Consider the following 23,086-nt stretch of genomic DNA (forward strand, 5'->3'; position numbering starts at 1 on the left):
CATGTTGTATACCATTAATATTAAATACTGTACATGCATTTTATATCATAATTAATAACTTTAATATAAACCATAATGTGCAGGAACCTTTTATGAGTGCATGTATATTTATGATTATATGTAAGTATGAGTTGTGTGTCTTCATGCAGCGTAAAAGGTGCGCTGTGTGTTTCTATTTATAATTGCAACTGTATATATATATGTGCACGCATAGTGGATACCCATGTGATCGTTTAAGTGTATAGCAAACAACACGCTATCACACTCTGGTCTTAAATTTATTTTTAGTCTTACACTATGACATATTATTTAATGTTATATTATGGGATGGCACAAGGTGGTTCTGAAACCATCAATAATGTGTCTCTGGGAGGGACATAAAACTACCATTATACGCACACTGCGGATCTTGGAAGATCATGGGAAAGATGTAGGGATGCATCTAACCTATAAAGGAAGTCTTGAAGGGGATAGGGACTTACATTATTTAAGATGTTTAAAATAACATTTCATAATACATTTCATGCATATCTAAATCTATACATCATCTGATGGTACATTCTAGTTCAGGGTTGTAATGCAGTTCTACATATACCTTGGTATTCATACTATCATTGCTTACCACCATCATGATTTCATTCTGACGGTTTACTTTAGCATTAATTTTCCACATTTCAACACAGCAGGAACACACCTGACACACAGGCCAATTACTAAGATGACAAAAAGTATGAGGATCAGGAGTTTACCTATATTAGCAACCATTTCCTGGACCCACTCTCCTAGACTAGAGAACCATTTCACTGGGTTTAACCAAGAAACCCATTCTTCTACCTTCTCCCCTACTTCAGCCACTGAAGCATTATGGTTCTTCCGAAATTCTCATTTCAGCTGCAGAATTTCGTCCATCTTCCGGTCTATCACTTCCTTGGGGTCATTAGCATTTTTTGTAATTTATACGTGCGGCACTTGACACCAAATTGGGTAACCAAATTTATACATTACCCTCCAGTGACAAGTGTTAAATAATTTAACAGTAGCCTATGTTGCACAAGTTCTTTCTTATAAGCTTGTAAATCCCTACCGGTATACCTAAACGTGTCGTCATACATCTTGGTGATATTATCTATTAATTTAGCAAGATCTTGAATATATCTGAAATTTAGAGTACCCCGAGCGATCCTGGTGGGATCCAATGCTACTAAAACTTGAAAGCCAGTTGTTTCACTAATCAATTGTGTGGCTTTATGTACATCACCAGGTATTATGTTTCTCTTGTCACAGTGTTCATAATGCGTATGAAGATATGGGGATGGTGTGTTTTTATGTATACCAAGCATTTCACCATGTGTAAGGGTCATAACTTCTGGAACTACTCTTCCTAGATAGCATAAACCTTCTGAACTCGGAGAGAGCCACTTATACGCTTTCCTTCCACTTATAAAATACACATCATCAGGGAGTACATAAGGGATAGTAAACATCATTATCATCACACACATTTCCATAGAAAGTGATCCTATTTCAGGTTTTCCCATTTGACTCATACAAGTTTCTGGTTGTAATACCTTGGCACGATATCCTTCTGGTAACCTACCAACCATTTCTTTGGTGGAACTTAGTGTATATTTATACCGAAAGTGTCTTTCACCTAGTCTAATTGTGCGTAAAAGTTCAACATTTATAGGTTCATTATCAGCTCTTAGTGAGAAGGTCATCGTCTGGTTATTCCCCATCACCTCCCAACTTCCTGGTTTATTGAAGTTGGTGATGTTCAAACATAAAAGTGATCTATCTACTTGGTACTGGTGGAGTTTAAAATGAGGTAGTTTAAGAAATTTTCCATCCAGTGCATCCCCTCTTTGCAATTCTAAAACTTCAGAGACATTCAATGGGAATGGCACTAACCCTACATTATGTTGTCCTTGAGGCATGTGAGAGCATACCCAACAGTCAGTTTGGTTTAAAACTTTGCCCACCATGGTATGATAATCCTCTAAAGGATACCCACCCCAATACGGGTTATACTTAGGCTGGCACCATTGGATGCATCTCTCATCGACTAGGGACCCACAAAACTCACAAATACAATAATCCTCAGACGATAGACCTTCACACTGTCTCCGAGTTTCAGGCATAACAGATCTCTTAGCAATTACTGTACTGGGTTTGGCCAGATACTCCCCTGATTGGTTTAGAGCTCCTTCTCCCAACTCCACTCCATCGATATTGACATTAGCTCCCCTCTGTCCCCCGTCACAGAAAGCAGAAATCCACAAACAACCCAGGATGATGAAAGCTCTGGAAGAAAACACAAAGATAACCATAGCAGGCCACTCCATTGCTGAAAACAATGATCTACAAATTTCTCTAGCTCCGGTATCTCACTGCAACTTTTAACCCTCCTGGAACAGACTCGCAATTGACAGGTCTACGTTATCTGCCTCGACTCTGCCTTGTCTCTCCACCGGTTGGTTGACCTTCTTACAGTGAGTGGAATGGACCCAGGTATCTCTCTCCGCCACTTTCAAGGAAGTTGTACTCGTCAGCAACACTTGATACGGACCTTCCCACCGATCAGTCAAACAACCTGAATGCAAGAAATTTCTGATCATAACAAATTCTCCAGGTTCAACATCATGACAGTTTGTTTCTGGCATATCATGTGACAACAATTTCAGTTTCTGCTGTTGCTGCTTCAACTGTTTACTCATTGTTATAAGATACCTTACAGTAACCTCGTTGTTACTTTTCAAATCTTCCTGCGGACTTATAATCAAATGAGGTTGTCTACCAAACAGTACTTCAAAGGGGGACAGATTAAGAGGGAGTCTGGGAGTTGTCCTGATGCTATGAGGGACTAGTGGTAATGCTTCTGGCCACCCCAGTCCAGTTTCTGCCATGATCTTACTTAATTTATTTTTAATAGCACCGTTCATCCTCTCCACCTTGGCACTGGCTTGCGGTCGCTAAGGGGTGTGAAGTCTACTATTAATACCCGTCAACTTACACATGTTCTGGAAGACTTCACTTGTGAAATGAGTACCCCTATCACTTTCAATAATTCTAGGGATACCGTATCTGCATACAAACTCCTGAACAATCTTTTTAGCAGTGAATGCAGCAGTATTAGTGGCAGCTGGGTATGCCTCTACCCAGTTAGAAAATACATCTGTACAAACTAATACATACTTGAGATTCCTGCAGAGTGGTAATTGGATGAAATCAATTTGTATTACCTCAAAAGGTCCCTCTGTCGGAGGAACATGGGATGGCTCGGTTGGTATTGTTTTTCCAACGTCCTTCCTCAAGCATGTCAAACAGGACATTGCCCTCTTTTCGGCTTGGGAAGAGAAACCTGGTGCACACCAATACGCCCTGACCAACTTGCAAATACCTTGCTTTCCTAAGTGAGTCAGACCGTGCGCTACCTCAGCCAAGCTTGGGTAATATGCCTTGGGTAATATGCCTTGGGTGCCACCGGCTTACCTTGTCCATCTCTCCAGAGTCCAGAGGACTCTTGCCCACATCCACTCAGGAAAAAGCAGTCTGGAGAGCCAAGGAACACAAATTTTGCATCTCAATTAGTTTCTGCATGTCAATCATTTGGAAAACCATCATCATTTGATTAATTGGCATGTTTACTCTTAAACCTGCTGCCCATTTGGCAGCTTCGTCTGCCCTGTTATTGCCCAGTGACACCGGATCGTCTTCACATGTATGGGCTTTACACTTAATGACGGCTACTGCTTTAGGCATTTGGATAGCTGTCAATAGTCCTTTTATATGTTTTGAGCGTGCGACTGGTGTGCCTGTTGCTGTCATAAAATTTCTTAGACGCCATAGAGCACCAAAATCGTGTACTACCCCGAAGGCATACATAGAGTCAGTGTAGATATTATCAGATTTGCCTTTTGCTAATTCACATGCTCTCCTTAGTGCCACCAGCTCTGCCACTTGGGCAGAGTGAGGTGGACCAAGGGGTTCGGCTTCTATGATGTCTTCGTAATTTACAACAGCATAACCTGTACATAACTCTCCAGTATCAGTTTGTCTATGACAACTCCCATCCGTGTAAAATGTCACATCTACATTTTCTAAAGGTGTATCACGTATGTCAGGTCTTGCAGTAAAGGTCTGATTTAAATATTCCATAAAATCATGTGCATCAGTATACCTGCAAAACTCACCTTCCGTCAGCGACTCACCTCTCTTCACCCTTTGTGCATACAGAGGCACATATGGTAAATACGTTGCTGGGTTTAACGTACTGCACCGGTTTATGGTGATGTTTGCAGGTGCCATTAGAGCTAGTTCCCATTACGTGCACCTAGCTGAGGAAACATGTCTGGTTTGGGCAGAATTCAGCAAAGCAGATACAGCATGGGCTGTATAAACAATAATATCATGTCCTAATACTACATCCTCACTCTTACTGACCAATAGAGCAGTTGCTGCTACACTTCTTAAACACGTTGGGAGTGATCTTGCCACAGTGTCCAATTGTGAACTGTAGTATGCTACAGGCCTACTGGCATCATGATGTTTTTGTGTGAGGACACCTGCTGCGCAACAGTCAGCTTCCGTACAATACAAATCAAAAGGTTTTTCATAATCCGGTATTCCCAATGCAGGTGCTCTTGTCAGACTATCCTTAAGATTAAGTAAAGCCCGCTCTGTTTCCTCTGTGTGTATGACACGATCGGTCTTTGAGGAAGAGACTAAGGGTCTCATTCAGACCTGGTCGAAAGCGCTCGCAACCGGGTCAATGGTTAGGCCCTGCGCATGCGCAGCAGCCACACTGCGCCTGCGCAAGCCCCGGAGCGAGAAAGAAACTCTCTTGCTCCGGAGCTCACTACAAAAGGGTCGGCTGTCAATGTTGATCGACAGCTCGGCCCGTTTTGTAGGCGGGGCGGGGGGGTGGTTTCACAAACGGAGGCGTTCCTTAAGGAATGCCTGCTGTTTTGTGGGTGGCCGCACTGACATCAGCAGTGATGTCATTAGGGAGCTTCCTGCTTGATCAGAGCAGGAAGCTCCCTCAGACTTGCGGCTGCCGAAACCCAACCTTAGGGTCTCGTCGCAAGCCCCGATGGTCAAGACCATCGCGACCATCACCCTGGTCGGTTGCTAAGCTGTGGGTGGTAACCCACAGCTTAGCTAGCGACCAGGAGGCCGCACTTCAAAAATCAAGCGGCTGCCCTCATTCAGAGAGAGCGATCGCTTCTTGTGACCGCCTCTGAATGAGGGCCTAAGTCCTGTAATGGTAAAGCCAAAATAGAAAAACCTGGGATCCACATTCTGCAGTATCCACACATTCCCAAGAAGGTACGGATTTGCTGTTGGTTCTGCGGCAGTGTCATGGTCTGTATGGCCTGGATTCTGTCATTGGTCAGATGTCATAACCCCTGGGTTAGGCAATGTCCCAAGTATTTAACCCTGTACTGGCATGGCTGTAGTTTGTCCTTAGCAACCTCGTGTCCTGTTTGCGAGAGATGAAGCAATAAAAGTTTAGTAGCATTTAAACATGACATAAACAAATCAGAACACAACAACAAATCGTCCACATTTTGTATTAGAACAGATCCATTGGCAGGTGGAAAAGATTGTAAACAGTCGTGTAAGGCCTGGGAGAAAATACTGGGGCTGTCTATGAAGCCCTGGGGAAAAAGTGACCATGTGTATTGTACCCCCCTGTATGTAAATGCAATAGGTACTGACAGTCAGGATGAAGAGGGACAGAGAAGAAGGCAGAACAGAGGTCAATGACAGTAAAATGGGTGGCATTTGGTGGGATCTGCATTAGAATGACAGCTGGATTCGGCACTACGGGGAATTGGCTCTCTACTACCTTATTAACCCCTGTAAGGTCCTGTAACAGCCTATAACCTCTCCCACCACTCTTATTCACAGGGACTGTTGGCTACACTCGCTGTACGGTCTAAAATTCCCTGTTGTATTAAGCGCTTAATTATGGGATAAACCCCTATCTCTACCTCCTGTTTTAACAGGTTTTGGGGAATTTTTGGAGCTTGCCTACCACTTTTTAGATTTACCATTACGGGAGCTACATTTCCCATCAATCCAGTGTCCTGTCCATCTTTGGTCCAAAGTGAACCTGGTATTTGAGATAACAACTGCTCTACCTGAGATGGATTCTTATCTGAAACAGTAGAGTGAAACATTAACCTTTGGGGAGTGTCCAATATATCCCTCACCTCTTGCGCAACTATCTCTGGGATATCTAAAAATATACCATCAGGGGTACAATAAATGACACATCCCATTTTACATAACAAATCCCTTTCCAGTAGGTTAGTAGGGGCCGCTGCTGCTAGGAGCAAGGAATGCCTGGTATGCAATGGACTGATAGGAACCTCTGCAGATTTGATTACAGGATAATGTTGCACTTTACCTGTTACACCCATTGCTGTTACTGTTTTGCTGGTCACCTGTAAATTAGATGGAGATTTTATCACTGGTCTGGTCGCTCCTGTGTCTACAAGAAAAGAATGTTTAGTACCAGCTACATCAACTATCATTACAGGTTCTTCTCTACTATCCCCAGTTAACCTGACTGGCTGTAGACTACAGGTGTGACCTGACCCCTAGAGCTTACTATCTTCTTCCAGCAAAGCATTCACTGCTGTGATGTCAGCAGGTGATGGCTGGACTGCTGTGGGTGGCCCTGTTGTGGGTATCTCAGTGTTCCCTGGTTTTCGGTTTCCAACTTTTTGGCTTTACAGAACTTAAACCTTGTTACATCTGTAAGACCTTCGTGATTGACGTGTTGTGAAAGGTTGTTGTTGTGTGGGTTGGGGAATGAGGAAAGATTGTGGTTGTATGTAGGGATAAGGGTTTGGAGGTTGTATGGGATGAGTGTATTGTGGCTGTGTGTGATAAGAGTGCTGCGGTGTAATTTGCATTTCTTCCAGAGCTTGAATACTAACAGCCATTAGTTTCTCACTCTGCATTTCTCTCTTCCTAAAGATGTTTTTGTCATGTTCAATTGCAGATTCCCTGAGTGTGTCTACCATAACTCCGCTCCAACCAGGAAGTGAGGTCTGAACCCTGGCCTTTAGAGTGTCCTTAAGACCATCCATAAGCACTGTGATTGTCATTTCCCTGTGATGGGTGTTGTCTTTTATATTCTCTATGCAGTGTATTGGGTAATAGTCGGCAGCGCTCTAGTAATAAAATCTGCTGCAGACTCACTCTCTTTCTGCTTAATCATGAAGATTTTACTCCAGTTAACAATTAATGGGAAAAATACAGCTAATTGGGTAACAATATAGGTTATATTATCTTGATTATTTTCATCAGTTATGGGACTATCTCCATCCAATATACAGGCCGTGATAAACTTTTTCACGTCGGTATTGTGTGGAAGACATGCCCGCAATACCACTCGCCAATCTTTATTGGTTGGTTCATGAGCATTACCCAAATCCTTTACAAATCTCTGGCACTTTGCTGGTTCTTTCTTAGGGTCAGGGAAATCTGTCATTATGGAACGTAGTTCTGCTCTTGTCCATGGACAATGCATCGCTACATTCCTTGTGGCCACTACACCATGTGCGTCCGGGTTCCCATTGGGAACAGTTATTGTCCGGACGGGATGGATGCCTGCCACACTGCTACCTTTGGCCTGATTACCTGGTTGAGGGTTCAGCCTACTACCACTACGTATGGTATTAACAACCACCGCTACTGTTACAGCGGGTGTTAATACCTCCTGCACTATCAATGGTGGGGCTACCTCCACTATGGGTACTGGTGGCGCAGCTACCTGTGCTTGCTTTGATGGTACATTTAACATTTGGGCAACATGGGAAAGAGTTGACATTACAACAGGTTCATCATCTGCATCAAAAACATGTTCCTTATAGTTGCTTAGGAGAGGGTACAAGTTACTTGTTAAATTTTTATCATATTTGAGATCGACTATACCTTGACCCCCATCCGCATATGGCGGAGGTGGTGTGCATGCGCTACTAACAATACCTTCCACAACGCTACCTTGTTGTGTGTGCGCGCTCTTTTGCGTCGTGAGTGTGATGCTAGTTAGTGTCACCTGCAAACCGCTAAGCCACGTTTCCCTCGTCCTGCCTCAACTTTAAACAGTCATTAAACTTTATCCTTTTCTTTAGAGATTTTACTAAACATATACTCTCTCTAACATTTTTCAGAACCTCTGGATCAAGGCTACCAATTTTAGGAAAAGGTGTTCTACACTTCTTGGTCATTTTGACCCATATGTCGCAGTACGCCGTAGCGTACACCCCATACTTTTTAAACATAACATACCTGGCCGACCCAAGCGACCCTTCCATCAGCAGCACATCATCGACCATTACTAGAGATTTCCTCGCACCAATCTGAGTAAACGCTTAGTAATTTCTAGAGCATTTCGATTGGTGAAAGATTTTCAGTGAGCTATGTTCACGCACTCCCTCCCGTTATACACAGCAGACCCGCCTGGCGTTAGTCGGCTTGTATGACGAGGAGCAGAATAACCACCTATTGCAAATTATTCTACTTGCGACGATATTAACTCAAGCTTCCGTCACTCGCTTCCTACTTTGAGTTTACTCCCGCTGGTAGCATCTAGAAGTTCCAATAACTCCTAACCTTGCCAGCAGTTTCACTCCCACGACAACCCACTTCACAATCACGGTTTATATAACCATGCGGTTCGATCGCATTGCCCAAAGAACCTAACTGATAAATGGACTTTGCGATTAATGGGTGCCGGACCAAGAAACCCTTTAGTTTCTCGATAACCACAATGTACCTGCTTTGTACACTGGCCCAGTAGTTTGTACTGCCCCGTCAGGCACCTACCGAGTTTATATTGAGGTTTAATAGACAGTAACCTCCACTATTTAGGCTTAACAGACAGCAGCCTTTACAATCACGTTTCAATTTACATACACCTTTTCTGTGCAGATAATAGAACCTTCCCCTTAATATAGTAGTATGATACAGAGTTTTAACAAGCAATCACGCTATGCATACAATGACCGTTTGAACACGTGGCAGTAATATAGGAAATATGTATATGCTATTGTGCAACTTCCCCTTTTAACACAAAACTATCAAGAAAGGAAAACAAACTTTTTCCTTCCTTGTCCATGGATTCTAATCAGCGCTCCCTGAACTCACACAATAACGGATAGCGGTCTCTCAGCATAAAGTGGTAGCAGGTTTTCAAAGGCAAGGAGTTTTACCTGCATATGGCACCTCCACCCTTTGCTGGGGGATCGATAACCGTGTGTTACCGTGTAAATTGGCAGCGTGATCTCACTCTACGAGCCCCCAACTATGAATTTCTAATAATCTATACACCCTAAAGTCGCTGTTTAGCGTTGCATACGCATATGAAATAATCACTTTCCAGACTGTGAGTGTGGTTCCAAAGCACAAAAGTTATTATTCGCATAAAAGCATATAGTTACACGCCTTGATCTATAATACAATTAGCGCAAAGGTTATACAAAGTACAAGGTATAGTCGATACATACGCAGGCGCACCGGTCGCAGTTACAGTCATCAATCCAGAGGTCTGTGGTCATCCCAGAGAATGGCTACTAACTGGGACCGGGACACAGGCTATATACCCTAACAGATCATGATAAAAACAATGTAGACAGACAAACATAATTCCATTGGTTCTTGCTCTTGGTCTTTGTAGAACGCTGTAGTTCATAGGACAGTTCACTAGGGGTATGTCCCAATTCTCCAGATTACATTGTCGTTCTTTAATTTATTTAAATTAGATAGAGACACTACATTACAGTGTATACATTCTAACCAATAATTTCCTATATTCCATAACCATCGAACGCAAGATGCAACTCCCTCGCTGATAGGTTCAGACATCTGGAAATAAACAGTGTGTCAGTTTAGTACCAAACGTGCCATGTCTATCATGTTGTATACCATTAATATTAAATACATGCATTTTACATCATAATTAATAACTTTAATATAAACCATAATGTGCAGGAACCTTTTATGGGTGCGTGTAAATTTATGATTATATGTAAGTACGAGTTGTGTGTCTTCATGCAGCGGAAAAGGTGCGCTGTGTGTTTCTATTTATAATTGCAACTGTATATATATGTGTGCACGCATAGTGGATACCCATGTGATCGTTTAAGTGTGTGTGTGTATATATATATATATATATATATATATATATACATACACACATTCACATATATATATATATCCTCAAACTGGTTACTATTTATTTTACTTCTGTCTGAACTAAATAATGACAGACAATGGGGTTTTGTCCAGTTCATAGATGGAGCAAGCTTTGGCAAACAATCTGTTCATTTTAACAAAAAGCTCACCTAATACAACTGTTAGTTCTACTTAACTACATCAGCATTGGATATAAGGCCTACATTTGTTAGCAATAGCTACACATCTGGCAATTGTTTATAAATCCACATTCAGGACACTTCAATTGTGTATATCAGTGTCTGGGTTACATTTCAATAGCCACAGACATACTGTGTATATATTTGAAGTAAACACTCACAGTATCTTTGTGTATTCTTGATTATTTGTCACAGACAAGTCTGTCATCACTGAATATATGAAGTCTTTAAATATATATATTTATGTGTATCCGTGCGTATGGGGTATGATAGGATTTTAAACAGTATGCAGTGGTAATGCGATCGCACAATGCTAATAGTAGCATTTTAGCATCACACACCATGGTTTCATGCTGACGACGCAAGATGGCGACCTAAAATGGCATCGCTCGATATTAATTTTAAGATCTGGTCTCAGCCAATCATCCGGCTTCGACAGAAGTCACAGGGTAAAGCTTTCTGCAGGAAAAATAAGTGAAATGTGACAGGGTTAAACAGTGACATTGGTAAATCTAGATAAGATTGGCAGAGGAGGGAACCTAACAGCAACAAATCAGTGTTCTGTTAATGAAGACTGTCATATAGAGGCACGTGGCAGGGATCAACACATTCACACAAGTTCTTTAGTCGTGTCTTATGGAATAATTGACTTGCCATTAAATGTTATCATTTTCTTTGCTGCACGGGAACAGCATTATATCTCAGTCTATGAAGACACCTGCCTGACATATACTGTATGTCAGAAATCACTTTCCTATTCATCCATTTACAGAGGGAGCACAAGGTGAGTATGTCCAGCCATAGATGAGGTACTATTAATATTAAATGTTCAGTGGCTATTAGAGGTATTCACTCCTCCACCCCTTTGGGATTTTTCACATTTTGCTATGTGACTAAGGGGTCTATTTACTAAGCAGTGTTAGGAGACAGAGTGAAAAGTGATAAGGTGCCAGCCAATCAGCTCCCAACTGCCATCTCACAGGTTGTGTTTGAAAAATGACAGTTGGGAGCTGATTGGCTGGTACCTTATCACTTTTCACTCTGTCTCCTAACACTGCTTAGTAAATAGACCCGTCAAACTGTATTCCCACTAATCAGCACAAAGTACTCTATAAAGTGGCAAAACTAGGAACAAAAAAAAACTGAAAATGAGTGTTGCATTAATATTCACTCCTTGCTGTATATATACTAGATTTCCTCTGTAGTACTAGTAACCAACTTTCTTCACAAGTCACATATATTATTTGAATCCACATTTACAAAGAAGAAAAGTAAGTAGTTTTTAATGGGTGCACTGGGACCCATGTTGGTAATTTAAAATGTAATATTTTTAATAGGTATGCATTAAAATATCTCACTTTATTAAATTTGTTAAGATGGTGAAATATAAAAAGACAGAATTGTGCAAAATAGATGAAATAAAAATATTAATACGCAAAATTAAACCATTGTCAATTTGTCATTCTTTCAATACGATCAGTGTTTAGTAACACAGTGGTTCATTACTCATAGTTTATTCTGTTATTTATGTTGCAGTTAATTAATTCCTGAGGCTAAATGCCTTCATCTACTCCTTAAGAGGAAGTAGCAAATTCAGTGACTGATGATGTGTATAGTATTCCAAACTGTTACAGTATCTTTTCTTCCTATGCTTAGATGTCTTATCCTTATATATTGCCATGCAATGCTTATTGTAAATATTTCTTTAGCTATGCAGTATATACAAATATATGTTGTCGTTCTGAGGGGTCTATTTACTAAGCAGTGTTAGGAGACAGAGTGAAAAGTGATAAGGTGCCAGCCAATCAGCTCCCAACTGCCATCTCACAGGCTGTGTTTGAAAAATGACTGTTGGGAGCTGATTGGCTGGCACCTTATCACTTTTCACTCTGTCTCCTAACACTGCTTAGTAAATAGACCCTTGAGTCTCTTTGCTATAAGGTTTAATCCCACACAGCAGGTATATTATGTTAGTATATAGTTGCTCAACACACCTACTATTAATGGGTCTCCACTACATATGATATATATTAGTAGTTCCCATTATATCCAGTGTGAATCACATACCATAAAAAAGGTTTTATAGGTCAAAATGTTAACCTTTACAGCTCTGGATATTCATGTATACAATAATGCAGCTAAACCTTTAGGCCAGGGGTTCCCAACCACGGTCCTCAAGGCACACTAACAGTCCAGGTTTTGAAGATAGCCATAGTTGAGCACAGGTGACTTAATTAGTACCTCAGTTATTTTGATTTAACCATCTGTGTTCAAGCCTGGATATCACCAAAACAAGGACTGTTAGTGTGCCTTGAGGACCGAGGTTGGGAATCACTGCTTTAGGCAATTGCAATCATTCCCAGCACTGCATCAGACCTCCAACATAACCCATTCCATTAGGTACAAAATGCTCTACTCCTGGACTTCCTTTTTATTTGATTATTGCAGCCAGCTGTGGTGAAACACCCTTCTCATCAATTAGCTAGCTCAACACAGGTGACTGCAGTCATAAATTAGGTGGGAAATCCAGGAGCAGAGCATTGTGTACCTGATGGGAGGGGTCATGTTGGAGGGTAGGCTGCGTATAGCTCATGTATCATTTTATTCATCAGTAGCTGGAGCATAGGTCTCATATATTTAGCATGGCTTTCAATAATTGTAGGTAATAGCAATTAGTCTCAGCATATATATGTATAGCGCATATATCATTTTAACAGACATCAATGGCTGGAGTTTATGTCCATTTAGCAACATATAACATTGAATTTAGTTACATGACATTAACAATCGGTTACAGATAGCCTACGGCCGTTTGCCAGTCAGGCTTTCTCAAGGCATTGCTATTAAGACTATACACATTTGCAGTGCACACAGAACATAGGCATGCTGCATATCATTTTAATCAGCAAAAGCTGCTTGTGCGTTCTATCCACACAGCACATAAAACACACTAGAAGGTAAAAGGTTGCATGAAAAGATGCTCAGCGCTACCGAGTCACACAGTACTCACGCGGTATGTGTAGTATGACTTGTAGCTCAGGGAGGATAGATGTATGTGAGCACATCTGTATATTTGCCGCCAAAGCTGGTTTTCAACAACAAAACGATAAATCTGACATTCCTAATTCTCAGTTATACATGTTCTTGTAGTCATGTCGCTATCTACTGTAAATACAGCAGATGAGTTAGAATCACCAATATATTTACTGTAGAGAACCAGCTATATTATATAATCTCCTGCAGCATGTGTCTGGCTGCAGGGAGGTTCCACCCCTCCCTCTCCTCACAGCTCTAACTGGCTAGCAGCCTTACATCTGTTTCCACCCTCACCTGGATGTTAGGTGCTGGCAGAAGGGAACAGTCCTGTCCTAACGGCGTTGTACCTTGCCCCGTTGGCGATTTGGAGGCAGAAATGAGAGAGCCTGACATAGGGAAGAAGGGGGTGTGACAGAGATGAGAGAGACTGATGAGGGGGACAGGGATGAGAGAGAAGGAGAATGGGGGTGGGATGAGGAGGACTGAGATGAGAGAGAGGTAGACAGGTGCAGTGAAGAGGACTTCTAGCTAGCATTTGTCAAGTACATTCTATAAAAATGTAGAAGTTGATTGGTTGCTTTCGGCAACTTGTCCACTTTAGCAGGCTTGATATTGTACATCTTCCGCTAAATCAACTGTTTGAAAGTCCAACAACTTATCCATTATAGTGATAGCATCTGTGACACATTTCCCCTTTGTATTCTTAGTTGGTACAATGAAGGCCACAGTACATAAAAGCTGTCGCCCAATGCCTCAGTAAGTGACTGTATATTGGTGTTTCTCATTTTTGTCCACTACATGTAGTTTAGTGCAGATTTGTTAATGGTTTTTGTCTGTTAGTGGAGGTGTTTCACATTGGATTCTCTTAAAGGATTTTGTGCAATGTAGGGGGTAATAGGAAACCGATTGGCAGGAAAAATTAGTCTAGATACTTCATTTATAATAGATTGCAATAAACCTTTGGTAAAAGGAAGATCCCCTGGAACACATAAGCACTTTTTATTGCAGGATTGTCATACTAGTCTTCTATCAGGGAGATCTGAGATGAAATGGAAGTAGGTTATTCATTTAGGTGGGCCAATACAGATGGTGTCACCCACATAGCAGAGAACATGACAATTAATTCAGATTATTGTAGGCACCTAGTACCCCAGTGTAAAAGCCTTAAACACGGCTGTGGCCAGAAACCAGTCCCATGTGGTCAAAATGGCAGCCACAGCACTCCTTCGTGCAGCAGAGCCATTTTCATATGAACTATCGGTGCTAGGCGTCATGTACTGTAAATGTATATTTAATAATATGTTTTTACTTTTTGTTCAGACGTGCGCTGCAGCCAGGGGCAAGGCGTATCACTGCAGCCAGGCCCGAGTAACAGGGGGCATTGCCTAACCGCGGGAGGCGTGGCAACGACCCCTTCGGAAAAAAATAAAAAATTTTCAGCGCAGCGGAGCTGCACGCTGGTGAGGGGGGCGCTCTGAGCCCCCTCAGTCGGGCGCAAAGCCAGTGGGGGCGCGATCAGTGTGATCGCTCCCCCGCAAAGGCATAAGAGACTAGCAGTCTCCCACTGCAGCACAGCACATGCTGTGTGCTGGGCTGCTGTGAGGGGGATGAGGGTGGCGGCGTCAGACCCGGGCCCCTCAGGAAGCCCGGGCAATTTGTACTCGCTCCCCCGCCCTCTTGGCACCCCTGACTGCAGCCAGGAGGGCTTAGTCTCAGGTTGCAGTGTAAGGCTGTCCTTTGCGTGACGCTGGGACACGACATAGTAAAGTTCCGGCGCAGTGAGGTGGGGTTACTGTACTTAAAAGGTGAAGGAATGTGTGTGTGTATTTATTTTAAAATATAAACTGATGCTTTTAAGTTAACATGCAGCTCTGCACCAAGGATTGCTGAGCTGTGTAAAGCTTAGTGGTGCAGATGAAAATGTTTGAACTTATTTTAGCATGTTCTTTTACTGTGTATGGACTGTGCACTTTTATTATTTATTCAGTATTTTATTTTAATAAGGAATAGCCATTTTTTATGACATAGGAAGTGATATAAGAATTATCCTGACCCTAGCAAAAGGTTTAGTGTTACCTGACCAAGCCCTTGTTTAGATTCACTATACTCTAGGGCAGGAGTGTGACAGTTAGTAATGACTACACCTGTGCACCAGCTAGATGGTCTGCAAAATGTGTAATGTTAGGGGCCCTCGAGTACTGGCTTGGCCACCCTTGCCCTAGGGGGTATTCCTGTATGGTGGAGTTTTCTAAGAAGGAAAGAGATAGTTATGTGCTAAATCAGATTGTGTTTAAGGCAAAGTGGTTTGGGTCATAGATATTTCAAAGGAGGAATGCAATAGACCAGTTCCTGTGAAATGGAAGCTGTATTTATATTTTGGGAGACAGTTTCCTGATTTGTGAGCTAGTCTTAAAATGTATATGGGCAGAATTGCAACCTACTGTATTGTACCCTCTTGCTATAGAAAAAGAGAGCATGTGAGCCCTCTTTTTATAGTAAGAGGACCTATGAGTCCTGAGTTAGTTTAGCAAGGGACTTGTCTTTTTAAAGGCATCTGAGCGATAAACATCTTGCCTTAAGACACCTGCATCTGTCTGTATCCTGTGACTACCAGAGCTACTTCATTTTCCGGCTGTTCTGGATTGAGACTAGTGTCTCCAAGCTGAAACCCTCTGCCAGCTATTCAGTGCAATCAAATGGAGTTTTTCCAACTCTTCTCCATCCTTTAGTCTGAAGATGTGTGGGTGATTTTGCAAAAAAAAAGAGGAAAACAAATATAGTGTTCACTGTGTGAGTCCAAAAGCATACACTCAATATAATATATGCTCACCGATTTTGAATGTAAACAAGCCTTGGGTAATATTGCATCATTACCCGCCGGTGATTACAGATTGGACAGCTAGCTTTCAAACCTTCTGGTAGGTGTTCCTCAGGATACTAAGAAATGGTTACAGGAAAAACTACACATAGTGTCTACTGTCATGCATGGTGAATTGTACCAAATAAATCCTTCAAAATCGTACTCACCCTTTCTAAATGTGTTATTCGCTTTGGACATTCATTTATAATCCAGATGTCAGTTGGTTTAATAGTAATGGAATAAAAGTCCTATTATCTCAATACAGAGAGGTATAAGGACTTAAATAATCTTCCTCCAGCCCCACATTTGTTCCTGCTATCTTCTAGGAACCTATTGGATGAGTTCCAAAAGTTTGAGCGGTTTATTCCTAACCTCCATTGGACCTTTTTCATTGGTGCAAGTTATCTTTACTTCTCAGCTGTTCAGTGCAGACTGGTCCTTAATAAGGGACCAGTAGGAATTAGCCATCACTCCTTCGGAGGTGTTGCAGCAGCATGTCCACACATACCCAGAAGTAGGTGCGTACAGGTGTCGGTGTAAAGATCCTGTGTAGAACAAGCCGTTCCAGGTGCGGGTGTAGGAGCATGGTGGTGGCAGTGAGTTACCACTTACTATGCAATGGGAGGAGTCAGTTACAGACGGTTACTAAGGGTGAGAAGGGAATCCTTATGCTGGCCATACTTCTGCACGATTTCAGGCCAATTGCCCGATTTTCAAAGCATCATACGATGAATCGTGTAGAAATTGTGTATTTTTTAAGTAGGATCCGATCCGATGCGCGCTCCTGCAGCTCCTAAAACGTATCGTATGATTATGTGACGCCTTGTGGCGTCATATACATAAAGGATGATGATAATAATAAATTATCATCATCCTTTATTTATATGACGCCACAAGGCTTCCGCAGCTCCTTACATAAACAAATGAGCACACAAGAAATAGTTATTAACAGTACAAACAATACAGGACAAATACATGATTTATAAACATTGCAGCATAACACTTAAATAAGCAGCATGGCATCAGCAACCAAATGTTAGGTGCTGTTGTGAATTAAAGTATAAGTAAAGGAAGGAGAAGCACATGAGGGAAGAGGGCCCTGCTCTTGAGAGCTTACATTCTAAAGGGAAGGGGGCAGACAAACAGGGTGACACAGATGGGCTGGATTGTAAGGAAGGAACATGGAGTAGTGGGTTAGGATGAGCGCTGGAAAGCTTTGAGGAAGAAAGGGGTCTTGAGAGTCCATTTGAAGATTAGGAGCCAAGAAGCAAAGTTATCAGGGAATTCTGAGCCAAGTCCAGGGGGAAGAAGAAAGGCAGCTACTCGAGGATGTTGGGAGAGGCGACTGATATGAGCATTGAATGTAAATAATGAAATGGAGAGTTTAGAAGGTAAGAGTAGGTGGGAGTGACCAAACGATAGATGTACCCCAACACTGTGGCAACCTCCAGTCCAGGGAGCGTGAAAGAATGTGATGCCCCCAAAGGAGATAGCTGCAGGAGAGGTGGTGTCAGATGGGTAAATCAAGGATTTGGTGATGGCTAGGAGATTCAAGGAGTTGGAGATGTAACTCATGGATGGGGACCAGTTGATTATAGACAGAACTGGCTTTCCAGAGGAGACAGGAGAGAGGGACAGGGTTGGGAGGACAGAAAAGGAGACTTAGGGTTGCTATAGTGTTTGGTTGAGATTGATTTAGTGCAGGGGGATAAGGAGAGTGTGTATGTGGTGGGCTTCTGAATGAGAAAGGGTGATAGGTGGTGGGCAAGGTGGAGGTTTAGTGTGGCATGGGTTAAGAAGAGGTGTAACTTGAAGAAAAGGGAGGGTGCAGTGCTTAGGAGTTATGGGAGATGTGGTGCAGAGTACTAGATGGGATGAAGGAAGACAGAGGAATGAGGGAGGGAGAGGAGACTGGAGGGAGAAAAGAGATGGGAACTAGTGGTAGAGGAAAGTATTATGTACTGTAGCTTCTGAGTGATGGGGGGAGCAGAAGAAAAGAAAGACAGTGTAGATGAGGGTATTGGGAGAGAAACAGCAGTAGTAGTGATGAGAGCGAGATGCAGAAACAGTACAGTTAAGATGTTAAAAAATCAGATAAAAGGAAGAACAGTGCTGGCAGATGTAAAGGCAAACTACAATAGTATAGAATAAACAAAATGAGTTTGGAACTGTTAAAGTTGAAGGACTTTAAATTAAGTATAAAGTATTCTTAAAGATGTACAGGTGTTAAACAATGGTAGATACTACAGTGGTATCGACATAAATTGACAGTGGTACAGGAATAACAAACAGTGTAGAGCAGTGGTTCTCAAACTCGGTCCTCAGGACCCCACACAGGTCATGTTTTCCAGGTCACCCAGCAAGTGCACAGGTGTAGTCATTACTCACCGACACATTTTGAAAGATCCACAGGTGGAGATAATTATTTCATTTGTGATTCTGTGAAGAGACCTAGAAAACATGCATTGTTCGGGGTCCTGAGGGCTGAGTTTGAGAACCTGTGGTGTAAAGTAAACAAAAAATACATACAAAATGGAGCAAACTAACTGGTAGTTGTTTGCAATGCTGAAGCAGGGTGTTGGCAAAAGGTGTATCCAGGTTATAATGAAATCTGGTGGCTGAGTTGCAGGGTGTCCAGAAGCTCAGAAGATCCTTTTCAATTGTTTCCAAGTTGTAATGAATTATTTTTAAATGTTGTTATCCTATGTTCCTCCTGTTTATCGCCTGTCTCACTCTTTAAATTCTGCTGTATATCTAAAAGCACATAAAAAACCACTTTGAAATAATAAACCTAAGCAGCCTTGTAACAGGCCTACAGCTTGTAACCTACTGAGTATATACTGTAGTGAAGCATACATATCTAGTCACTGATTGCACCCCACCCCCCAATAAACTCATCCACACCAGATACAAGTCATAAAATTCTAATACAAGCAGACCCTACACAGCATCCAATGTATCTAGGCGTTCATATATAGTTATATTGCCAGACCTTAAGTTACTCTGGTTTTGCAGATAATACTGAATGACATAATACTTATAACATCAGTATATTCAAAAAGCAATGGTATTTCTATGTCAGATGACTGGTGCTAATAGATTACCTATAAAATCAGTATATTCAAACAGCAATGGTATTTCTATGTCAGATGACTGGTGCCAATAGATTACCTGCAAGGTGAGAAGGGAAAATCAGTCATATCATCCCTCGCTAAAAATGCAAAAAAGTGTTTAAAAAAAAATGGCGTGACCCCCTCCAAAGAGCAACCAGTCCCGGGCTTTAGTGACCCAGTGCTGGTTCGGCAACATACAGGGGACAAACGACGTAGGGGTCCCCCATATGTAAGCACAACCAGCACCTGGTGTAGTCAGAACCAGTCCTGGTTGCCAAAATAAAGGGGACAAACGACGTATTCTGCGCAGCACTGGGATCTGATCCGGTCCTGGTTCTGGAAATACAGGGTGAAAAAATGCACCCTTGTATTTTCCAGAACCAGCACCGGACTTTTCCTAGCGGGGGCTAATGCCACAGCCAGGGGAGCCCTTTCACCAGGCCCCCCAGCCGAAGCATTAACCCTGACCACTAGTCAGCCCAGGCCGGGGATCCCTGGGGACCCTCCCAATAATGGGGTCCCCCGCCTCCAGGGCACCCCAGGCTGACAGCCCGGGGCTATCCCCAGCACCCCTGGGCGGTGGGTGCTGGGTTGATTATGTGGTGTAGTGTAAAATAAGAAGTGAAAACATTGTCTTTACGAGTAGAACTGCAGGTCCCAGCAAGCCTCCCCCGTATGCTGGTACTTAGAGAACCACAAGTACCAGCATGTGGGGCATTAAGGGCCCGCTGGTACCTGTAGTTCACCTGTACAGAAATGTTTAAATAAACACAATACACACACACCTTTATAGTAAAGTTTTATTACATACATACATACACACTCACTCACACATACTCACCTACATTACCTGGACTGGTCCCCTTCTCCCAGTAGGCAACCTAGGTCTTCGTAAAACAAACAAAAAAAACCCCCAAACCACGCAACAGATAACAACCTCGATGGTTGTTATCTCCTGAATGAAGTATTCAGACGCGGCATTGCCCTTTGTAATGCTGTGTCTGAGCATTCATTGGCTGAGAGAGGTCAGCGCCCGCCTCTCTCAGCCAATGAACGGCTCCCACCATTGACTACAATGGTGGGAACCGTTCATTGGCTGAGGCGCGGAGGGCTCGCCTCTCTCAGCCAATGAACGCTCAACGGCAGGGCTTCCATGGTGAAATCCCGCCGCTAAGCTCTCATTCAGGAAGTACCGTTCTTATAGACTGGTACTTCAGTTCGTGGCTGATCGTTTTTTTTTTTTTTTTTTGCTGAGTCCCTGGATGCCTACTTTGGACCGAAGAAAACCAAACTTCGCATAGGAGACGGTGAGTATATATTTTTTCACAGGTACCGTTTAGACAATCTACTGGAGAATGGGACAGTGAGCTACAGGGATACATAGGTGAGTATGTGTACATGTGTGAGTGCATGTATGTTTAATAAACTTATACTGTGTACGGTGTGTGTCCTGTGTTTAAATATTGCTTTTGTTGTGGAACTACAGGTATCAGCGGCCCGTAATGCTCTGTATGCTGGTACTTGTGGTTCTCCAAGTACCAGCATGCGGGGGAGGCTTGCTGGGACCTGCAGTTCCACAGGAAGAGACAATATTTTTAACTATTTGAAATGCACTACACTACATAATCAACCCGGCACCCACCACCCAGGGAGCCTGGGGTGCTCTGGAGGGTAGACCCCTTTATTGGGGGGGTCCCCAGCTCCCCAGGGATCCCCAGCTTGGGCTGACTAGCAGTCAGGGTTAATGGTTTGGCTGGGTGGCCCGATGAAAGGGCTCCCCTGGCTGTGGCATTAGCCCCCCGCTAGAAAAAGTCTGGTGCTGGTTCTGGAAAATACAGGGGGACCCTATGCATTTTTTCCCCCTGTATTTCCCGAACCAGGACCGGACCAGAGTCCAGTGCTGGCTGCACAGAATAGATCGTTTGTCCCCTTATTTTGGCAACCAGGGCTGGTTCTGACTAGCCCGATGCTGGTTGTGCTTACATATGGGGGACCCCTACGTCGTTTGTCCCCCGTATGTTGCCCAATCAGCACTGGGACACTAAAGCCCGGGGCTGGTTGCTCTTTGGGGGGGGTGAGGTCATGCCATATTTTTTAAAACACTTTAAAAAAAAATTTTCACGGATGGTTCTCACTGAACCATCCCTGCATCTATGTTTATTTTATTAAAGACAGATGCATGCATCACGGATCTCCTCGTGCGTGCATCAGTCTTTTTTACATTTTTTTTACAAATGACGCTGCCCGGACGTCGGGCGCACAATGCATCGTATCGTGTGATCGTATGTAAAGCGTGTGTCAATCGTGTGGCCGGGACTGCCAGGGAGCTGCCGGGGAGTTCAAGGGAAATCGTAAGTAGAATCTTATCTCATGCTGGTCATACTAGAGTACGGCCAGCATTAGGAGTGGTGGAGTAAGCTTACTCAGGAACTAGTAACCACCACTATTTTATCACTTTCAAAAATCTGTCATTGCCTGGCAGAGTGAGATCATCCAGTCACAACGATTTATAGCTTTCTGATCCAAATCAATCATATAGCTGACAAATAATTTTCAGCTTTGTGTGAGATTAGATTTTGAATGTTGCTGCCCTGTCATCTACATGTTTGACTTTTATTTTATTTGCCACTTTCTTGAATTAGGTGCTCATATATATTAAATGTATTATTTTTCTTTGTGTCTGTTTATTGTAGGGCAAGAGGGAAAATATTCCTTGCCATCTGCGCCATGAAGGACCAGTTAAGAACTTAAAATTAAGCCTAAAAGATGTGTCTAATTTGCTAAAGGAAATATGGAAAGAGAAGATGGCAGTGGATCAACAGGTAACAATGTCAAGTTTTGTGGACATCATTCACATCTCATTAGTGTTATGTCTTTCTAGGCAAAAACTTTTTTTTCTTTGTCAAGCTGAGAATAGGAGGGGTGTGCACACCCATGGAGACGCAGCCTAAATAGACTAGTTCTCACCTCCAGATACCTGTATCATGTGCGGATGCTGCTTAGATATGTGCTGACCCTAATGGCATGATTAACATGTATCTGTACTGTTTTAAAATAAGATATAAATAAGATATAAATTATTTTTTAAACTGCATACCTCGCCCCTTCCCTACCTAAATGAATATCAAGATTGGGCCTCTTATAGTCCTCTCAAAGGGGCTGCAATTGCAAGCTAATTCACCTAAGGCCTACGTTTACTGTGGGATCCCATTGCAAAAGCGGTAACCTGCACTGGGCTTTACCAGGCTGGCTGTGACTGTATAACAGGAACATGGCAATCACTTGTGGAACTTCACATCCTAGCAAGCTCTAGCAACCATTGACTGGCTGCTGGTAAAACTACAAGAGCCTGAATACTTGCCAAAACATGCTGGAGCTTGTGAAACTATAAGTACCAGCATATCCTGGAGCCATGGCCCATTAGAACATATAGCTTCGCAATAAAGTATTATAGTATAGAAAACAGACTATAAAAGTGTTCAATTTAAGATAAAAATGCCCATCAAATCCCTTCTTTACCCCTTTAAGGGGTCTATTTACTAAGCAGTGTTAGAACACAGAGTGAAAAGTGATAAGAAATTGATAAGGTGCCAGCCAATCCGCTCCCAACTGTCATTTTTCAAACACAGCCTATGAGATGAAAGTTGGGAACTGATTGGCTGGCACCTTATCACTTTCTTATCACTTTT

At 42.6% G+C, this 23,086-nt stretch overlaps 1 protein-coding gene across 3 annotated transcripts in view; it reads left to right on the forward strand.

The window, feature by feature from the left end:
- The window catches only part of TSNAXIP1 (translin associated factor X interacting protein 1), a 125,474-nt gene that overhangs the window by 87,381 nt on the left and 15,007 nt on the right, over positions 1-23,086 (forward strand). For all 3 annotated transcript variants that reach the window (XM_088471837.1, XM_088471834.1, XM_088471836.1), the window contains one exon: positions 22,091-22,219. In XM_088471837.1, the coding sequence (XP_088327963.1) occupies positions 22,091-22,219 (129 nt within the window). The remainder of the gene's footprint in view (positions 1-22,090; positions 22,220-23,086) is intronic.

Source organism: Taudactylus pleione, unplaced genomic scaffold (assembly GCF_031769625.1).
Source record: "Taudactylus pleione unplaced genomic scaffold, aTauple2 ptg000117l, whole genome shotgun sequence".
NCBI lineage: Eukaryota > Metazoa > Chordata > Amphibia > Anura > Myobatrachidae > Taudactylus > Taudactylus pleione.